At 49.2% G+C, this 20,773-nt stretch overlaps 1 protein-coding gene across 1 annotated transcript in view; it reads left to right on the top strand.

Moving 5' to 3' along the window:
• Nucleotides 1-18,366: 18,366 nt before the first annotated feature.
• The window catches only part of Fli1 (Fli-1 proto-oncogene, ETS transcription factor), a 119,818-nt gene continuing 117,411 nt past the window's right edge, over nucleotides 18,367-20,773 (top strand). Inside the window, exon 1 of the mRNA XM_052755994.1 lies at nucleotides 18,367-18,677. Coding sequence (XP_052611954.1) covers nucleotides 18,660-18,677 — 18 coding nt within the window. The 5' untranslated portion in view covers nucleotides 18,367-18,659. The remainder of the gene's footprint in view (nucleotides 18,678-20,773) is intronic.

The following is a 20,773-nucleotide window of genomic DNA, read 5'->3' as shown; positions in this document are numbered from 1 at the left end:
GCGCTATGAGAGTCCCAGCCTAAAAGGAAAAGAGAAGAGAAGGAGAACAGATATAATTAAAGTATATGGTGGTGCATGCCTTCAATTCCAGCACTTGGGAGGCAGAGGCAGACAAATCTCTATGAGTTCCAAGACAGCCTGGTCTACAGAGTGAGTTCTAGGACAGCCTGGGCTATACAGAAAAACTCTGTCTTGAAAAACCAGATCTCTGTCTCTCTGCCTCTAGATAGATAGATAGATAGATAGATAGATAGATAGATAGATAGATAGATAGATATGAAAGACAAATTAATATCTGTGCATATACACCATTTTAGGATTTTCAGGTGTCACTTTGGAGACCTAGTACTTTTAATCTCTTAAGAATCCAGAGAAAATATATGATCATAATTTATATTCTCAGTACTGAACCATTCATGGCATGCTAAATATTGACGTCAGCAGCTCAGCTCAAACATTAGTGACAAGATTAGGAACAACATAATGGCAACAGTAATGGATTAGAATCCCAAACAATAATGCTTTATGTCATGTAACTCTGTGCAGATAGGAACAGAGAGATGAACAAATTTGTAAAGGAGAAAGGAGGAAAGCATTCTCTGTTGTTTTGTTGTGGTTTGGGTGTTGATAGGGGGTTCCAAGCTGGCCTGGAACTCTTCTCCTCCTGCGTTAACCTACTGAGTACTGGGATTACAGTGTGTATCATTATGCCTGGTCCAGAACAAGTTTTCCACACGCAAGTGTTCCAATGAGCAATTGTAGAGCAGATGAGTGAAGTCACCCTTAAAACACCATAGTAATTATTTCTCAAAGTAAAACCTACCAATAAATGCTAAACTCAATGAGCCAAAGAAAAAGTAAGGAGAAACAGGCATTTGTCTCCCCACAAAAGTATTTGCCAATTGCTAAGTATCCTCTTTCAAACTCTTGTCAAAAATAGTGCGTTTAGCCGGGTGGTGGTGGCACACGCCTTTAATCCCAGCACTCGGGAGGCAGAGCCAGGCGGATCTCTGTGAGTTCGAGGCCAGCCTGGTCTCCAAAGCGAGTTCCAAGAAAGGCGCAAAGCTACACAGAGAAACCCTGTCTCGAAAAACCAAAAAAAAAAAAAAAAAAAAAAAAAAAGTGCGTTTATAATAGAGAATTCTGGCCAGGAGCATTTTGACCAAAAATCAAGGTTAGCATTACTACTGCTATAGTTCGGATACAGATAGCAGTCCCCAGAAGTTAATGTGTTAAAGGTGTGGCCCCTGGAGTGCGACAACTAGGAGATGCTGTGGTCCTTTAGCCAGGGCAGAACACTTCGCCAGAGCCTCTGGTCACTAGAGGTGTGCTCTTGAAGGGGGTTGTCACTTTCTCAGTCTTGTCTCTCTCTCTGCTTCCTAGTTCAACTGTGCCCATTTACCACTGCTACTGTTAGGCACCCTTATTAGAGACCCAAAGCAAGGACCTTGTGACTACAGACTGGAGCTTCCAGGACCATGAGCTACACGCTCCCCTTTGTCAGGTGACTATCCTATGCATTAGGCTATAGTAACACAAAGCCAAATGCTACAATTAAGACAGATCAGTGTCTTGCACTCCTGGCTTGATGTACCACAAAAGGGGCTTCATCTCAGTGGTGCCCTTCCACATTACGGAACTTCAGTTTAATTACAAATAAACTCCAGACAAATTCAAACACCTGAACGGTGTTACCTCTCAGCATGCTCCACTAATATGCTCCAAAATATCAAAGTCATGAAGAGGAAGGAAAGACTGAAGGATTCACAGACCTCAGCAACCGAAGATATCTAGCCCTTGGACGCAAGGTGGGGTTTTAGACTGAACCTTGGAGCACAGGTGCAAACCCAGCTCAGAGTTGGCAGTGTAGAGGCTAGCCTTGAACCACGCTGAGCCCGAGCACTGCATCCAGACTGTGTGACTCAGAAACAAAGCTGGGTATACGAACCCTCTGTCCTATCTTTTCAACTCTTCGTCCCAGGGTGTAAAGAAGGGAAACAGGGGGCGACACTACATTCTCTGTTTATTCATTTACTTGCACTGAAAGTTGTAAGTATGAAACATGAGCTGGACATAATGAAAAACAGGGAATCAGCATTGTTAGGGAAGCCTCTACCACCACCCAGCCCAGAAAACAGCTGCACAGTCAGCTCTGGCTTAGGAGTCAATAGCGACTCAACCAGGAAACAGAAGAGCAGAAATTAAACAGGCTGAGCGAGCTCTGCCTGGGCTCCACTGCTTCCATAAACTCCCTGCTGATGCTCAGATGTGGCATTCCCTTGGGACACTGGGTGTTCAGCAAGCTAAAGGTGGTGAGAATGATCACCATGCCTAGTAATGAAATATATATTTCAATCATTTTCAAGAACAAAGAAACAGTTTGCATTTGGTACTCAGATCATCTGGAAATTGGGCACAAGTTTCTGTCAGATCCCTCCAGTGGCACAGACTGTATTATGAGGGGTTATGATAGAAGAGTGAGGTCAACTCGGTCCCAACTCGTGTCTTCTGATGGAAATGAAGTCTGTGACTTTTTGTGACCTTGCCATAGCAAATTCAGTAACATTGGAATCAAACCTACCTTAAAATAAATGTGAGAGCTGGGAAGGTCTATTTCTTTTACAAAAGCCACATATATTATAATTTAAAAAAATTAACCATGCCAGATATAGTGGTACACATAGTTAATCCCAGTACTTGGGAGGCAGAGACAGGAAGATCTCTCTGAGTTTTGAGGCCAGCCTGATCTATATAATGAGTTCCAATATAGACAGAGCTACATAATGACACCCTGTCTCTGGAGAAAAAGAAAAAAAACTATTTCATTGGGATTTATGCTATTTCCCCAGTGTGTTAAGATATAATTTTACTTTAAGCAAATGAATGGCAGTTTTTCAACAGCAGATCAGTTTCACTGATTAAAATTAACCATTTTTCCAGAGTAATACATACATACATTCACACATATGCTAGAATGTGCTTTTGTGTTGTTAGTGTATGGTGTGTGTGTGTGTGTGTGTGTGTGTGTGTGTGTGTGTGTGTGTGTTCAAACAAGTACCTACGATATTTGTTCTTATTTTGTGTAAGGATGCTATGTGGACACCTCGGCCTCCAGAGCTCCAGCCCCAGTGCATTGTGGTACTCAGTGACTTCCACTTTTCCTGCAGCAGTTAAGCAGTTACAAGGGAGCTAAGTGAGAAGGCCTGAGTTTCAGCCCTGTGTTCCCTCCATTCCTGTCCCCACTGGGGAGGGCAGGAAATGCCAGCCTCCACAGGAAAGCCTGTTGTGGGGAGATTTCCCGATTTACTTTATAAATGCAAGAAGGCCAGATACAGGCAAAGATAAGCACTCAAGATTGCAGAGCTTATCATCTGGCCAGCTTCTGGGCCCCACAGCCAGGGCTCGTCTCTCTTTTAGAAATACAAGACAAATTTCAGTTTAGTTCCAAATGGAAAGGCATGCCCAGCTGAAAACTGTGACCATCACCCACGAGTGCCAGTCCCCTGGAAGAAATCCCTCCAAACAACTGCTGGACTTTCACCATGAGTATCCCTGACGTAGCAAATTGAGGGTACCTGGCCCTCAACCCTGACTGGACATGGGAACCAGCAAGGGGTAAGGGCATGTGAAAACAGAGTGGAGTGTCAGGTACCCCAAGCTTGAAGCTAGAATCACCCTTCAGCCCTTGTCTGCTGGCCTCTGAGGTTTTCACTCCCCCTAGGTTCTGATGTTTCACGGTTTGGGGCCATTTAGATAAAATACCAGTTAAAATGGACAGGATGTGGACACTTAAGGAACAAGACAGCTGGCAGAGGTGGCCAGCTGATGTAACAGAGGCCATGTTGATGGGGCTCTACTTAAAATCAAGCTTGCTTGGGCAGCCATAGGAGCCAATTCACTTTTAGGCAAGAGCTTATGGAGAGAGAATGAGAGACGGGGGCAGGACTTACATAACTGAAGAGCAGGATCCTTTCAAGATCATTCAAGAGTCACCTTTTTCTTCCTGACATTTCCGGTAAGGTATAACCAACTGTTAAAGGCTACCTCCCTGAGATGTAGTTTACGAGCTGGATAGAGTGAAATCTAATCCCTCTCCCCTTTTTTCTTTCCCAAGTCCCCACCATTTTGAAGCAAATGTGTCACACCCACATCCAATCATTTTAAAAGAAGCAGGATTTGGATAAAAAAAATATATGTCCCCCTTCCCCTCACCCTAAAATCTAAGAGACACATAGTTCACAGAATCTGATTTAAAAACATACATCAAGAAAATGAAAGCATGCCTTCCATGCTTGATCTCTTATCTAGGGAGACCAGGTTCCCTCTGAGGGACTATCAAGGCTGTGAGTCTCAGTGTTTATTGTGTTAAGTTGGGCACATTGTTTTGAGTTCAGCTGTGACATACAATAAAGGACTACGGAGAGGAGAGACAATGCTTGCCTGGAACCCATTGCCCTCACCCACCCCACCCACCCATCCATCCCCATCTTTTAAAGTTGAAGGTCACCGAAGTAATAACAATGACATAGCAGATTAATGTTTGATTAAGAGACTATTCGCATGGCTGTTTTTTCTTCTGGTAGATGGACATTGGACCTAGTGGATCTTACTTAGTTCTCCAAAGAATGTCCTCAAACATTTGTATCGGGGATGTTACATATAGCTTACTCTTCTCATCCAATGGCCTTCACTCCTACAAACCCAAGAGACTTCCATGTTAAATATTGACATTGGCTTGCTTCTATCCAGGTTTTTCTTTTTTCTCACTCCCCTCCCTGCCTCAGTGGAGCTCAAGAAGGAAGGACAGGGACAAATAATCTAGCATCTGTATTTGAATAGCTCTGCTCTCTGTTACTGTGAGCGGCTTCAGGGGGTGTGCTCTGTAGTTCTGTGGCACATAGTCCAAAGGTTTGGGGCACTGTTCCAAATTCAATGTACGCAGTCATCCTCTACATCAGAGCTGCAGTGGGCGGACCACCTCTCTCACTCTACCTAATTAAGCTTTGAACCCTTTAAAGTTGCTAATGACCTCTCAGTGATGACAAGTTTTTTCCTACAAGAGGTCCTGAACCTAGTGCTTTCTTTTAATTCTGCTCTCTTTCTTCCTTTTCAGGCTTGAGTAAGGCCAGCTTGATGAAGCAAAGATAACACAGACGTTGCAATCCTTCTCTGTGATAACAAATCAATAATGCTCAGGACCTTTCCACTGACTGCCCCCCCCCGCCCCCCCCCCCCGCAACACACATACATGAATGAATGAGCCAAATGCTTCATTCAGTCAGAAAAAAGCAGCTTTTTCTAGAATTATACTGGAATGATTGAAAAAGATTAGTTCCACAATTTTATACAGAGACAGCCATGGAAAGTACATCCCACCAACCTGAAAAAAATACAGCTACAGATTAGATGAAATATAGAGTTATGAGAATTTTAGCTAGAATAAATATCTAACAAAATTGATTATTAATAATTGATACCTATTTAGAAAAGGAACTCAGAGGAAAAACTTGCTGAAGGAATTGAAAGACTGTAGATGCAGTGGATAAAATCTTTGGCCTGGGAGTGCTTTTTTGCCTCAGTGCACTCTCCAGTAACTCTCACAGTTTATTGTCCATCTTGGCAAACTCTGTACATGTTTGCTTTATAAGCTGAGAGGGTGTCTGCTAGCCTTGGGCAGTCCACTCAGCTGCACCTGCTCACAAGCAGACCCTATGCCTCATCCACTCCCTGCTACTCCTTCTAAGACCCTTTCGTCCACTGAGACTATGCATCAGCATGCCAGGGAGGAGGGTGGGGCAAGCCATGTGTAATGGGAATCAATGGTCCACCAAGTCACACGTATGTCCTGGGATGAAGAGACCCCTGCTCAATCATTCTTTCATTGGACTTGGCTTTGGTGTTTGCCTCTATTTCCTGGACTTATCTCCCTCTCCAGATTTCCCATTCCTTCTCTGTCCCCGAAATATCCAGGAACTCAATGTACATTTGCAGCCTGTCAAGGGCCACAAGAGGCCTCAGAAAATGGGCGATAAGGAGGGTGCCTCCTTGCTTAAAATCTGAAAGCGTGTGTTCAAAGAACAAGAAGTAACTTCCCTCTTTCTTCATCATTATAAGGAAAAGGTTAGGAAAAAAATGAGAGAGACTGAAATTGATGTGCCTTTGGATTTTATTCTGGGTGGAAAGAACGATGGAACAAAAATAGCAAATAAATGAACAAAAATCATATCGGTATACAATAAACCAGTACTGATATGGCAGTAGGTCCCAGAAAAGGTAACCAAATGGTCAACATTGTCAAGTCCCTTTGACTTGCTTGGAGAAACCAAATCATGGCAAAGTGCAATAATCTTTGGTATGTCTACCATACAAAATGCTAGTCTGGGTTGCTTATAAACACAGAAATATATTATCTTAGATGTTAGACAGTAGAGACCCAAGATCACACATCTAGTAGGTTGGGCCTCTCTCCTTGGCTGGAAGATGATGTCTTCCTTCTGCATCTCCACAAAATCTTTCTTCTGGGTTCAGTCTTTCTTGGGTCCTAATTTTTTCTTATTATAAAGGCTCTTACCATGTTGGATTAGAGCCCATCTGTTGGTTTTTATTTTTTACTGTGCCACCACTTTAAATGCCCCATCTACTAAAGACCTTCACATTCTGGCATCATTTAAGGTGAGTGTCCCAAGGCATTACCATACAAATTTTGAAGTAGCACGACTCAGTCAAGAATACCAGGATTAGGAGCAGAATCAAGATTGGAGTGTAAAGTTCCTAAGACCTTAGAACATTGATTTGCTGTCCATCCCTACCCTTCTCCAGCTTAAATACTCTCACAGAGTTACATTGGCTAAATACTTTCACAGAATGCAATGTATTCAGATTGGACCACATTTTATGATCATCTAAGTGCATCAGCATCGCTTGCCGGGTAAGAAATCTGAGCCCTAGTTGTCTTGCTCAGAATCACAGAGCTGCTAGATGAACCTGGGTGTACCACCCAGACTTCTTCTCCTTTCCCCTGACGGGCAATCTTCAGTTCTTCCTTGCTCTCCTGGCCTCGCTGGCACTGTTGCTTTCCAGGTTGTGGATGGAAAGTCTACAGGGCCAGGGAAGCAGCTTGGCAGGGGCCAACCGTCAAGAGAGAAAGAACTCTACACCTTCCTTTTGGAAAGCTTTGGAGGTACAGGCTAGCTTTAATGAGTCCTCCCTGGTCACCCTCCACACTTGCTTCAGCCTCTGGCGGCTACAACAAATTTGTGTACACACACACACACACACACACACACACACACTACACTTGCATGTGTATACACGCTCACACACACCAGTCTTCAGGTGCATGTTTATATCTGAAAAGGACTCTATAATGCATTCCATTCATTTTCTGCTCATATGTTTTCTTAGACCACAGATTTGGTTGTTTGCTACCCCTGAGAATGAATATCCATTCTGGCTCCTGAAATCACAGGAAGAGTAGGAACTAGGACACAAACATCAAGGCTTTGTTACAGAGCCTGGAACAGGTACCACCTCCATCAGCTTCTAAGTGGGACCGTTGCAGGCCCCTGGTTAAACACACCTGTGTGTAAATAAAGTCAGTGATGCCAGGTGCTCTCCCTGCAAGGCAGACAATGAAACAGAACCACTTAGGTCAAACTTTGCTGTCAACCTAAATGTGATGTTCTGGGTTATTTTCCAGTCTTCTCTTCAGTAACTGGTAAGGAGAAAGATAATTGGGTAAAGGTAATTGTTGCTTTTTTCCTATACCTGTTGGCATTTGTTCGGACAGCATGTATTCATCTTTGAACAAAATTACTTCTGTGTCTATCTTCAGGGAGCTCATGAGTGAATGAGGAGGAAACATCCAAGAGATATTTTTGCAAATGAATACAGCCTGGCGACTGTGAAAACACAAAGAAGGAGGAGCTGAGAGCAGGGGTTCTCAACTTGTGGGTTGCAGCCCCTCTGGAGGGATCAATCACCCTTTCACAGGGGTTACATATCAGATATTTACTTTACAATTCACAACAGTAGCAAAACTACAATTATGAAGCAGCAACAAAAGTAACTTTATGGCTGGGGGTCCCCACACCATGAGGAACTGTATTAAAGGGCTGCAGCATTAGGAAGGTGGAGGACCACTGGCTTGGAGGGAGGTAACCAAATGATCCCTTAGAAGTCTCCCCACACCCCCCAAAAAAGTCAGAGCCTGGTAAGGCAAACCTGTGACCTTGAGAGGCTTAGATTGGAGGACCTCGAGTTCAAGGCTGGCCTGGACAACTTAATGAGACCCTTTCTCAAGATTAAAAGTGAAAAGAGGGCCTATTGTCGAGCTCTGTAGTAGAGCACTCACCTAGCCCTAGGTCCAGTCCCTACCACGAATACTGCCAAACCTAGATAAATAAATGGAAGGGAGGGAGGGAGGGTCCGAGCAGCGATGGGGAGGCACTAAACAATTGGTTGTGTCTCACTTCCCCTGCTGTAGCTGAGCCCTTCAAATCTCTCTCTCCACTTTGCGAAAGACAGTTTATCTTTCAAATACAGGATGCACATGTACACAGTCACTTTTATTAGCCATTGTTTGAAAGAGTGTGCTGGCGTTTGGGAAAGAAGACATCTCCCCAAGAATCCAGAGAGCAGAATTCCAGGGACTGTGGCTCTGGACCGTTCGCCCCCTCCGCTCCTCAGCAGCCTTGTTTTCCTAAGCTATGGTCAGGAATGTGCTGGGAGGGGTAACATGGTTGTGGGCAAAGAGCCCGGGCAGCTCCAGTCACGGTCCCAGGCTGGCCTTTCACCTTCTAGCTCTTGGGTCTGCTCTTATTAAGGAGCAAAATGTTTCAATATGTGGCGCTTTGGGGGAGGGACAGGAGAGAAAATCGGGATATTGTTGAAAAGGAAATAATGAATAGCGCCCTCCAGTCCTCAGCAGAGCCCCCCACGTGGGCAGATCTGGACAGATAAGTCTGCTTTCTCCTGAAATGGAATTCTGTCAATTACCTTTTGGTTAGAATTTTCCAGAGTCAGTTGGGGGAAGCGGGGAATGGGGAGGAATGAAACTAAATTAGTTTTGTCAAAGGGTCCAGAACCAAAGCATCCAGGAGTCTCGGCACTCCAAGGGGAAAAAGAAGAAACAACAGCAGTCCGCAAGCAACCGTGTGAAGCTGTCTGCTTACTTTTACAAATTGATACACTTCCACCTCTATTCTGTCACCTCTGTCTCTGCCCAGACACCTAAATTAAAATCGAAGGCTCACTACTCTGTTCCCCAAGGCAGGTCTGGTGAGCAGTTCCCCTGGAGACTCAAGCAGAGGGCAAAGGTGGGAAATCTGCCCACCCTGATATACAAAGGCAACTGGACAGTATTGACAGGCAGCCTTGGGGAGAATGGCCTGGTGGGGGACCAGGGATCCGACCTGACCATGGTCTCTGAAACCTGAGCCCCATCTACTAGGAGAAGAGAAGAAATGAGTAACATTTTAAATCCCAAGGAAGCACAAACTGAGGCCAAAACAACTTGTTAATGAGTGCTTTTCAATGCCTGGGCGCCTCAAATCAAAACTCGGGCAAAAAGGTACCTCTGTCTTACCCAGCTCTTAAAGATGGCTAAGAAAGAAGGTGGTTAGAAGTGTATTCCAGAGGGGGTCAGGTAAGTGGCAAGCAGGAAAAAAAGAGCCTGAATGGGATTGAAGGAGGACTACAGGAACGCCAAGTCTGGAAAGCAATTATTTACGCAGTAATAAGTTCAAACTTTCCCAGAAGAGTTCAGCTGTGCATCTGTGTGTGATGCCTCTGTGGTTTCTCAGTATTCCTAGAGGTTTCCTGGTAACATAGGGAGGTTTTTGGAAAGGCAGCTGGGGGCAGATCGGTGGCTGTCTCTTTAGGACAGCTCGTCAGACAGCAGTTGAAATATTGATAAGAAAACGGAAATCAAATTACAAGAGGGAAAAGCCCGAGGAAGAGGTAGTGGGACGCACAGAGCTGCCGGAGAGGCAGGCAAGGAACGCTGCTGCGCTTGCTTGCTCAAACTCTGGTGACTCCAGCAGACGCTCAAGATGTGCCTGAGCCCAGGCTGTGGTCTGAACTTTTAACTGTAGGTGCCTACCAGGTTTAATTCCTCATTGTCAAAGTCCTCTCGGAGCTGGGGCATAGAATACCATCGAGTCCACAGTTGGGACATCCTGGAGCTCCCGGGCTTAGCTGGCAAAGGTTTCCTTAAAGGTGAGTGGGTGCTGGATCCCTTTTCTCCGTGTTTCTCTGTCTCTCTCTATGCTGCCTTTTCCTTCTCTCCCTCCCTCCCTCCTTCCCTCCCTCCCTCCATCCCTCTCTCCCTCTCTCCTCCCCTCCCCCACTGCCCTGGTAGCGATCACAAAATATGGTGCTCTCTAGGCTGTTTCTTCTCCCATTCATTTATTTTCTACTCTCACTCTACTTGCAAACTGGCACTGGGTTTCAGAGAAAATTGTGAGAGTTAAAAAACAAAGCAAAACAAACAAACAAACAAAAAAAAAACGGTGCCGGGGTCTGAATCATCACCGAAGGAAAAGCATGCACCAGAGAATACACACCTAGTCACTGAACTAGTGAGTGTGAGTGTGTGTGTGTTATGGCTTCAGGAGTCAAAAAAGCTGGAATTTGTTAGTAGGGAGAAAAAGTGCTTTATCAGAAACACATTGGCTGCTGGAGAAGCTGTAGGATCGCCTTGTTAAAGATGGTTTCAGAGAAGGAGAAAGGGATTGAGAAGGAGAGGGCCCCAGCCTTAATCAAAGCAGAGGACAGACCTGCTCAGGCCGCACTTGACACCCTAGGTGGCTTTGTTTCTCCAGCTGACCTTACAAACTGCCTTCTCTGCCACTGACAATGAGCACCCTGCTGTTCATCATCCTGGGCTGTGCCCTAGACCTGTTTTCTTTCAGAAGAGGGAGATGTTAGTTCCTCAGAAAGGGGTCTCCACAGACCTCAGGACCTGAGTCTTCCTCCCTAAGACATCTATATCCTGGATGGAGAGAGTTCCACTGGCCTGGCTTTAGTTGTAGGGTGCTGGGAGAGCCAAGAAGAAAGTCCCTACCCCAGGGCCTATTAGTAACTCTTAGGACCTGTTCTCTGGAGACTGCCAGCTTGAAAAGGGCACTCTCCCCTTCTTGAGGACTCTCTCTGTCCTCTAACCAGAATGCTTCACGACCCCACCTGTGAAGCCACCCAAGCTCTTGAGAAAGCGGTAGTGTCTGGTTTATACTTAAGAGAGGGTAAGAGCTGGTTCAGTCCTTGCCATCTCCTGGCCTGAAGACCTGTGGGCAGAGATTTTCCAAAGCACCAGACAGATATAAGCCCTCCATATCCCACAGCCTTCTCTATTTGGGTCACCTTTGCTCCGCTTTTTAGTGACTCAAATTTCTCCTACTCAGGTTGCTTCTGGAGCCTTGAGGATCCTTCCTCTTTAGCACAAGATGTTTCAGACAGTCCCTGACACATCGTCTTACGTCAAGGTAAGACAAGACAGCATCTTTAAACAGGTAATGAATGACCCCCACACAACTTTCCCCCACCTCTGCTCCAGGCCTTGGATCTGATCCTCCTTCATTCAGAAAAAAAAAAAAAAAAAAAAAAGTGGAAGGAAAGGAAGTCCTCAGCTATTCTGTGATCAGGATCTCACTTTTGGGAGACTTAGTGAGCCTACTGGAGGGTGTGCAAGCAGACTCAAACCTGTGTGGTTCAATGTGCACCTGGCCCAATGGGTGCCCTGCTTTAAGGGTGTGTACACATTTGTATGAGTGAATTGTGAAGATTTATATTGCCTGCTCAATGTGCATGGATATGTGCATGTGGGCATGTGTGTGGCTATGTGCAGGCATATGAGCACAATTTTCCTTTTACTGGATGGACCCACTCAGCCCTCAAGCCCACCTAAGCCTGCCTACCTCTCAAAAGCTCAGACTGCTATATTTGACAGCTCATCCAAGAGGTTGTTTTCCCTTTCCACAACCGCTCCCAAGAATGTAAACAAACCCAGACTGGGACATCTGGGTTACACGTTTAGTGAAAATCCTCTGGTGGGTGGGGCGGAGACTGTACACTGGATGGCCTTCCCTGAGTAGAGACTGGGCCTCACTCTGCATAGCCAAGAACTGGGTGGAAGAGGAAAGACCCACCAAGGTTGCAAATGTACCTCCTTTAGGACTGGGTTTCCTTCTTCATTCAGAAATCCTATCTCAAGACACACCCAGACTCAGCCTTCTCCTGCTTTTGAAAAGGGGAAGGCAGAGCATGGGCCTGTCTGTCAGGACCAGGAGCAGTGTCTAACACCCTAGCACTGCTCAGAAACTTGGCAGTGGAGAGCACCTTCTCACTTTCTACCTGCAGTCAAAAGCAGTGATGCTCACTTCAGGAAGGGTCCAGAAGGATTGCCCCAGGAAGGGTGACTAAGCAATGATGGGAGGGGTGGAGGAGAAACTGGAGTGAAACCATGTCAATAATTAGCCCTTGCAGAAATGGATGGATGGCCCTCCTAAGAGGCGCCACAGTAAACTATGAGATCAGACTGAAGGAGGCAGGGCCCTGGCCTCCAGCTTTACAGAGGTGTATCTTCTTCTACCCCATCTCTCCCAGCATAGAAGCCAAGCTAAGATCTCTTCCAGCTTTGCACCCAGTGTCCTAAATGACTCTGATCTGGGCTGCAGCCTCCTTCCAGCTCACACACCAGGACCCAGAATCTCAGGGATAATAACCCCCCAAAAGGGCAAAGGGGAAACCCAGGGTCTGACCCAAGGTTAAGGGTCATGGAGAAAGCAAACTGGTCCAGTACAGAGTAGTACACCAGCCCGGGGTGGGCAAAGAGGCCCTGTGAGAGCTGCGGGTTGCCACAGGAGCCGCTTGCCGCAGGAGCTCTTTTCAAGGAGGAAAATGGATTTTTCAGCAGCCACAAAGTTTGTATTGTTGCACAAAGAAGCGCATTGATGATGGTGAAAGGTCTCTGCATGGCAGGGACAATCTTTGGTCTGTTCTGCAGGTTTCCTTCACCAACCATTTGCCAGAGGGGCACAAACTGCCAAGCCCCTGCTGTTCCCTGTCTGCACCAGCTCAGGGTTGTTGACAAACAAGGGTGCCCAGATGACCTGGCCCCAGGAACCAGGAGCTGAGTCCTGCCCTAAGGGACAAGGGGCCCTCTCCACCCAGTCTCTGGATGCCGCTTACTGCAGACTGAGGCCTCAGAGGGTGACCTACAGAACCCTGTAAGCAGTCCTAGATGCCTAGCTACGATCATATTGGCAGCTCCCTCCTTCTGCCAGGCCCTGTTGCAAGCGTTGTAATTGTACAATTAATAACGACCCAGAGAGGCGTCTGTTTTGCACAGAGAGATTAATGTGGCAGTTTGTAAGGGGCAAGTTCAAGACACAGACACTAAGGACTGTGTAGTGACTGCCAAGCGTGTTTACCATAGCCCTTTGAGATGCATTGTGCAGAGGTCATTGTGCAGAGGTCATTGTGCAGAGGTCATTGTGCAGAGGGGGATGCAGGCTCAGAGAAGTTAAGACACCAGGGAGATGGGTGGTCCAGCCTGAATGACCTGGGTTGGGAGATGTATGGAGAAGGGACCAGAAGACTCAGGCCAATAACTCTCCCCAGTAATAGCATAATGCTGGAAGAATGTGGAATACGTATTCCATCTAGGGATGGGTCATATCCTTGAGATTCGATCCCTACACACACCTGCCCACGCCTGACAGAGTTCTCTTTCTGCTCTTCGCTGTTTTCTTCTGCTGTCCAGCCTACCAGCCTGCGAGTTCTGCCCAAGCTGCTTTCTAGGGGGAGACATCTTCCTCCCACTTTACTCTCAGACAAAGGGAAACTGCTGGGTCCTGAACCTGCACAGAGACACTGCCCATAAGTATCTGGCATGCAGGTTCTGAAGCTGCGCTTCAAGGACAGTGGTTGATATATTTGGAGTGGATATTGTATGGGACTACTGGGAGGTCGGGCTTGCTGAGATTCCAGAAGCTGAACCCACCCGCGACCTCCATAGTCTCCGTCAAGGCGCCGCCGCCACTGGATGAGGGTCGGTCGCGACACACCGGCTGGTCTCCACCTCCTGTCAGCCTGCGCTCTCTGGTCAGCCTCTGACTCCCTTGGGGGTTTCCTCAATGACGCCGAGTGGTCTGGGGGTTCAGCTTCCAACTGCCTAGGGCTCGGGTCTCGGAGACCCTCCCGGCCTGGCCCCCTGCGCCGCTCTGCAGGCGCTGCGGCCTCCCACGTAGCGTTTTGAACTGGGTCGGTGCTAAGGCAAAAATGAGCGTGGGGAGTGGGCAGGGTGAGCAGAGGCTCTAAATCTTCCTTCAATCTGTGAGTGGATGAAGTCTGAGCAACAAATTCAAAGCAGGCGCGCCTGCAGAGCCTTCCTGCAGAAATAGTCCCCAGCATTCAAGCGCATCCAGGGGCGGCTCAAGCTGCCTTGTTTTGCTAAGGTCAGACGAGACTCGAGTTCTCCAATAAAAATAAATCTCAAATTAATTATGGCCTCGAGCGAGAGGCCAGACACTTGAAGCTGCAGTTGTGCAGTCTGGAGTTTTGGCGCTCGCCTGCCCACCCCTTCCCCCGTCCCCTTCCCCAGCCACCCCCCCATCTTTGCCAGCTAGATACCCTCTGAACTGGTTGGGGAAGAGAGAGCTCTGGAGGAAGGCTCGGCCAGCCGGAGAAGCTGGCATCTTTAGGAGCTTCAAATGACCCTGCTGTCACAGGGTCCGGAGGCACCCCAGGGACTGGGCTCCGATTGTCCGGTCCTCCCACTCCGGTTCCAGGCTGGGACCAAAGGAACCCGGGAAGCTTGCGTCTGGAAAGTCTTGACCCGGTCAAAAGGGCTGACATTGAGGGAGCCAAGACACGTTTTGTCGGCCGTTCCCCCTCCCTGGGGAAGCAGGACTTCCGCATCTTTGAAATTGTCAAGTGTGTATGGTGCAAAGCAAGGCGTCTTATCAATGCTTTAATGAAAATTATCCGAATTCAAATGCTTCCTAAATATTCACCCACATGTGTGCGCGTCTTCTATACTACTTAGAAATGCGCACCAGGACGTTTTGTTGTTGAATTTTTTTTTTCCACTTGGTGGCTTAAAAAAAATTGTTTAGCTTGGCTTCTTTGGCTATGAGCTTCTCCTGACTTGAAAGTCAAGAATGAGCTGGTGGAACAGCAGCAATGGTACCATACCGGCTCCTAGCCCCCAGCCAGGCCCAGGCGGAGAAACAGTGAAGCCGCAGTCCTTGGAGCGCCGGGGAAGAGGGCGTGCACCACTGTGTGGGCAGGGGCTGCCATTCCGGAGCTAGACTAGTAGACAGGGAAGAGGACAGAGAAGAGGCGCGGAGAGCCAGAAAAGGAGGGGGGAGAAGGAAAAGGGCGAGGAAAGGGAAGGGGAGTGAGAAGTGAGAGAAGGGGAGGGACCTGCCCTCTCCCAGCACAAGACAGTTTCCATTTGCAGCAGGCCTCACCGCAGGCTCTCTATCAATTTGTCTCAATGCAAACATTCAAAATATTCTCTTTGGCTGCTCATGAAAACAATGTGAGCTGCCAGGATCAAACCATCTTTCCAGATGTCTGGTGGTAACCACATTAAACAGGGCAGACTTGTTTACTGTTGTGTTTGGTTAGGGCTTTCCCCCCCTTCGGGATTTAAAAAAGAACCAGGAGGATAGAGTGGAGCACCAAACCCAGAGTTACATAAGCGAGCAAACTTGCCCACCAGTGCAGCAACATGGGATGGAAGGAATCTGACATTCTATCCCAAATCTGCTCAAAACTGGGGGACTGTGCCTTATTCTGGGCGGAGACCACTGTGATGGACAGTAGGTTCCGATTGAGGGGGGGAGGGTTGGCGGTAAATAGAAAAAGACAGTAATGGTGCCTATGTCTATCTATGCCTGGGGGGCAGGGTTGTCTGCGTATGCTAGCCCCCACCCCCAATCGTGAAATTGCTATAATGTCAGTTTTGCAGACAGAGACAAAAAGTGCTCTTTAGTTCTCCAGCTAAGACAGGAATTCAAGTCTTCATCTTGATCTGGACCCTCTTTGAACCCCTCTAATGAGAGAAGAAATTGGGCTCAATGAAGTTAAGAGTTATTCCAGCGAGGGCTGGTCAGTGTAGTGAAGATGACTGTCATTTGCCAGATCAAGAGAAGTTGGAAAGAAAAACCTGATGATTGTCTGCTACTTGGGGCTTTCTAAGGGGGGGTTGGGTTAGTCACTACATGTGGGGTGGCTGTTAGTGGCCTCTGTGACTGTCCAGTACCTGGAAGGAGGACCTCATGGCAAAGTAAACAGTCCTTTGGGGCAGAGAGAGGCACGGTATGGCTTGGGTGCACCCTCCTGAAAGCTACGTTGTCGTTTGAATGTCTGCAGAGTCTGGGCTGAAAAGGAAACAATTTGGGGTTTGAAAGGATGTAATTCATTCTTCCTTTCCCTTTAACCTCTTTCCTCTCTGGAAAGCATGTGGAAACGCTGAAGGGAAGAGCAGGAGGGCGGGCGGCCCGGCCGCAGGCAGGAAAGGGTTAAGCCTGATTTCTTTTAATTGAACTCCAGAACTGGTGGCCCCAGGCAAAGGGGGGGACTGACCCCGCTAGCGGTAACCAGATGTGGCGGTCCCAGGGGAGCCCCGGAGCAGACCCCTGGATTGAGAAGCAGACAGGAGGAGGGGGAGTGGGCCGGCCCCCACCCCACCCCCCACAGTAAACCGAGTCTCAATTGCTGGCAGGCTGCACCGCCACTCCAGGTCTGGTCACGTTCAGACCCATGTCTGTATTCGAACCCCAAATTGGAGCTGAATTGATGAGACTAATTTGGATAGGGGGGAGGGGGAGGGAGGGAGACGAGCGAGAGCAATTGCTCCTGAAGAAATAAAGAATTAATAAGTCACCTTTTTTGCTGCCGTGGACACCCATTTGAATTTTTTTTTCCAATTTATTCGGATCTGCTCTGGATTTTTCCCCCTCTCTTTTCCCGGGAGGACTCTTAAATAAAAGTGAGAAAGTCCACAGCGTGGTCTGAAGAGCGTGGATAAGGTAACCTGTTTTGGAGTTCGGGGAGAAGGGAGTCAGGCCGCTAGCGCCGGTACCCGAGAAGCAGCCTTAACTAGAGCGCTCCTGGGTCCAGCAGGGGAGGCGGGAGATCTCGGAGAGAGCCCGGGGCGGGGGGCGGGGGGGGGGGCGGGATGTGTAAAACGGATCACGCCGCTGGGTGGGGATGACAGTCCCCAGCTCAGACCCTCGGACCCCCCAGTCTCATCTGAGAAGATTGGGTCAGTGCTGAGCCGCCGCGGGGTGCCGCGCTCCCTGGTCCCGCTGAGTAGTGTGGAGGGCATGCTTGCCCCAGTGTCTGTTCCTTGGGGGCTGCGATGGTACTGAAGGGCAGAACTGGATGCTGAGCTGAGGCTTGGAGGTCGGGTCTACACAAGTTAGAGGATTTAACACCAAAAGGCGTGGATAAGTGGCCTAGGGTGCGCCTGGTCCACCCCTTAGCAGGCATGGGGAGCCCGGAGTAGAGGCGTGCGAAGCATGGGCGCCTCTCTCCTAACAATGCTTGAGGTGTTGAGTCACACCCTTGACAGGTCAGGTCCGCCGGACCCAGATTCCGGCGCGAGCCGCTCCGCAATCCAGTGCACGATGCTAAAAGTTCTTTCGTGTGCTTTTCTTTCTTTCTTTCCTTCCTTCCTTCCTTCCTTCCTTCCTTCCTTCCTTCCTTCCTTCCTTCCTTCTTTCTCTTCCTTCCTCCCTTCCTCCCTTTCTTTCTTTCTTTCTTTCCTTCTTTCCTTCTTTCTTTCTTTCTTCCTTTCAAAAATGGTCGGTTTGCCTTGATCTGTGTCCGAATCTCCTCTGGCGGTCGGCACCAGGTTATCCCGTTTCCTAGCAAACTCTCCCGCCTTCTTCCTCCCATCCCCGAAAAGTTTGAGTCCGGCTGGAAAAAGCATTAATGAATGTATCTGTGGGAAGAAACGGAAAGTGAGTGAGTCAGGAGGGCCACCTTCGGCCAAAGGCCCAGGGGAAAGGAAAGAGGCCAGAGGCGTTTGGCTTTGGATTTGGGGGGGAAGGTAGGGGGGGTGTTGCAGACTGCAGGAATCAGGGCGCGGACACTGGGCGTAGACCCCGTCATTGTTCCTGGCCCACTCTTATCTCCCAGGAGCAAGTATCCTGTGTGCGCAGTGCATGAATGTATCTGGGCATCACCGCGTATATTTATATAGCGAGTGATGCGAAAAGCAGGGCTAAGGGAGGAGAGGAAGAGGGGGGTGTGGGGGAGGGAAGACAAGAGAGAGCAGAGAAGAGAGGAGAGGGCGAGGGGAGAGAGAGAGAGAGAGAGAGAGAGAGAGAGAGAGAGAGAGAGAGAGAGAGAGAGAGAGAGAGAGAGAGAGAGAGAGAGATAGGACTTCCTCCCCGATCGCAAAGTGAAGTCACTTCCCAAAATTAGCTGAAAAAAAGTTTCATCCGGTTAACTGTCTCTTTTTCGATCCGCTACAACAACAAACGTGCACAGGGGAGCGAGGGCAGGGCGCTCGCAGGGGGCACTCAGGGAGGGCCCAGGGCGCCAGAGAGGCCGCACCGTGCTAATCTGAAGGGGCTACGAGGTCAGGCTGTAACCGGGTCAATGTGTGGAATATTGGGGGGCTCGGCTGCAGACTTGGCCAAATGGACGGGACTATTAAGGTAAGCAACGGGGCAGTGGGCTCCGGGCTAGGGCCGACCGGGGCTGCGGGAGGGCTGGGCGCCGGGGTCCCGGAAGACGTGGCCGCTCACCCTTCCTTCCGTGCCCCGGCTTGCGCCGTCTCCTCCGGGTGGCTGGTCCCCCCCTTTCCGAGGAGGCCAGCCAGCCTTCCCGCCTAGGGCGAGCTGCCCCTCACTCCTTGCTCTACAGAGGAGTCCCGCAGGCTCCCACCGCGCCGCACGCGGGGCTGCAAGACCCGGCAGCTGAAACCTGGGGAGCCGGGGCGCGGACCAGAGTCTAGGGCGGGAGATCGCCCGGTCGGCTCACACCCGGCACCCGGGCGCCCTGGCCCCGGCGCCGGGCACTCGTCTGGCCGCCAGCTTCCTCTTGCCAGAGGCCGAGAGCAGCTCCGGCTGGGGCAGCGTTCGCCGCCGGCTGGGGTCTCCCGATCCTCCGGGGCCAGTTAAGGATTCGCTGCGGGCGGGGAGGGGTGTAAGGGAGTGTGTCTGAGGAGCCGGCGGGGCCGGCGGGTCCAAATGGAAGCCCCTGTTTACATGTCAGCCAGCCTGGTTTCTCTTCCCCTTACACTGCTGCTGCCCCGCGCTCTGCCGACGCCGGCTGCCCGGAGCTAACGGCCCGCCTAGCTGCTTCAAGGGCTGGGAATCTCCTGGCTCGGCCGCTCCCCTGCACCCCAGATCTCTCACGCTGTGCATGCGCCAGCTTCAGAGTAAGGGTTCCAGGAGCTGTCCTCTCAGTAAGAATTAAACTCCTTCACAGCCATCCGCCTGCGGTGGCTGGTTCTGAGCCCGTGGCCTGGGGCTGTCTTGCCGATTCCACCCCCAATCTGCGCCGCCCCGCCTGGGTCTAGGTTGCAAAGTGCAGCCCAGGAGACCCGTGAGTCTGGGTTCCCTGTCACGCTTCAGAACGGCTGACTGCTCCCTCTGAAAGGGGGAAGTAGGGCCAGGAGCAGAGAGGAGGGACACCCCCTTACGTGACTAGCCTTAGAGGACTTAGGAGAATGAATGAGACCAGACGTTTAGCTTCAAGGCTGCCATACAACACCAAGCAGGAGTTGGTCTGGAAAAACTATCAGGCTGGTGAGGTGGGGACTGGCAGAGCCCGCCATTCCCCAAAACCTGGAGGAATCGGCTTCCTACCCATGACTTAACTAAGAGGAGGTTAAGGTGTTGGGCTTAGAGAATTCAACAGATTCTTATCTTCTGGGTGGGGTCAAAGTGTTTTTATTTTCTAAGTTCTCTCTCTCTCTCTCTCTCTCTCTCTCTCTCTCTCTCTCTCTCTCTCTCTCTCTCTGTCATGAAACATGCTGACTTAGGTAAAAGGCACCAACTGGAAGATCTTGAAAACAGAGATGAGATAACTGATTGTAATGGGTTTTTTAAGACAAGCTAATAGCCACGGGTTTATCAAGTTTGACTTGAGTGGGTGGGTGACAGGACTGCTCTAGAGACCTAGGAGTGGAGGTCACTGGGCCTTTTCACCCGTTTCCTGTTGGTGAGTTCATGCAAGTGCCTATGTCCCCAGGTTCAGTAACCAGATGGTCCTCACAGAAGCTTCACAGCCCCATCCAGCACACTTTCTACTCTCCCCCAAGACTCCCCTTGCATCCACAAGGGTGGCAACAGGGCTCCAGAGGCTTGGTGTGGACACTCTGAAGAGAAGTGAAGCAATGTCTGTGCAGTGTTCAGACCTCTAAGCACAGGCCCTGAGTCTTGGAGGAAGCTGTGGTCTTTGTACCCAGGATGTGTTAACCTCGCTTTATGCACACATTGGGATGGGCATGGCAGACATAGAGAGCAGCATTAGACCAGGAGCTTGGCACTTTGTACCAAAGATGGGAGTGAGGGCTCTTTTACCATGAATGATGGGAGCCCATGAGCCCCTCCAAAGCCTCCCAAGGAACACCTTGTCTCTCACCTGGGTGACTTGAGTCCACAGCCACTACAGGTCAATCTCTTTCCTTTCAAACTCTTCTGTATGCCAAGGTTCTGGAAGGTTGGTTTTTAGTGTAGCCTATGGCATTTAGCTATATAGATTCCTTGGGCTCCTGTTTACATGCAACCTTTGGATTTGGGGGATC

The sequence above is a fragment of the Peromyscus californicus genome, unplaced genomic scaffold (assembly GCF_007827085.1).
Source record: "Peromyscus californicus insignis strain IS unplaced genomic scaffold, ASM782708v3 Scaffold_11__1_contigs__length_118956290, whole genome shotgun sequence".
Lineage (NCBI taxonomy): Eukaryota > Metazoa > Chordata > Mammalia > Rodentia > Cricetidae > Peromyscus > Peromyscus californicus.
This window is presented reverse-complemented; position numbering and strand designations above follow the sequence as displayed.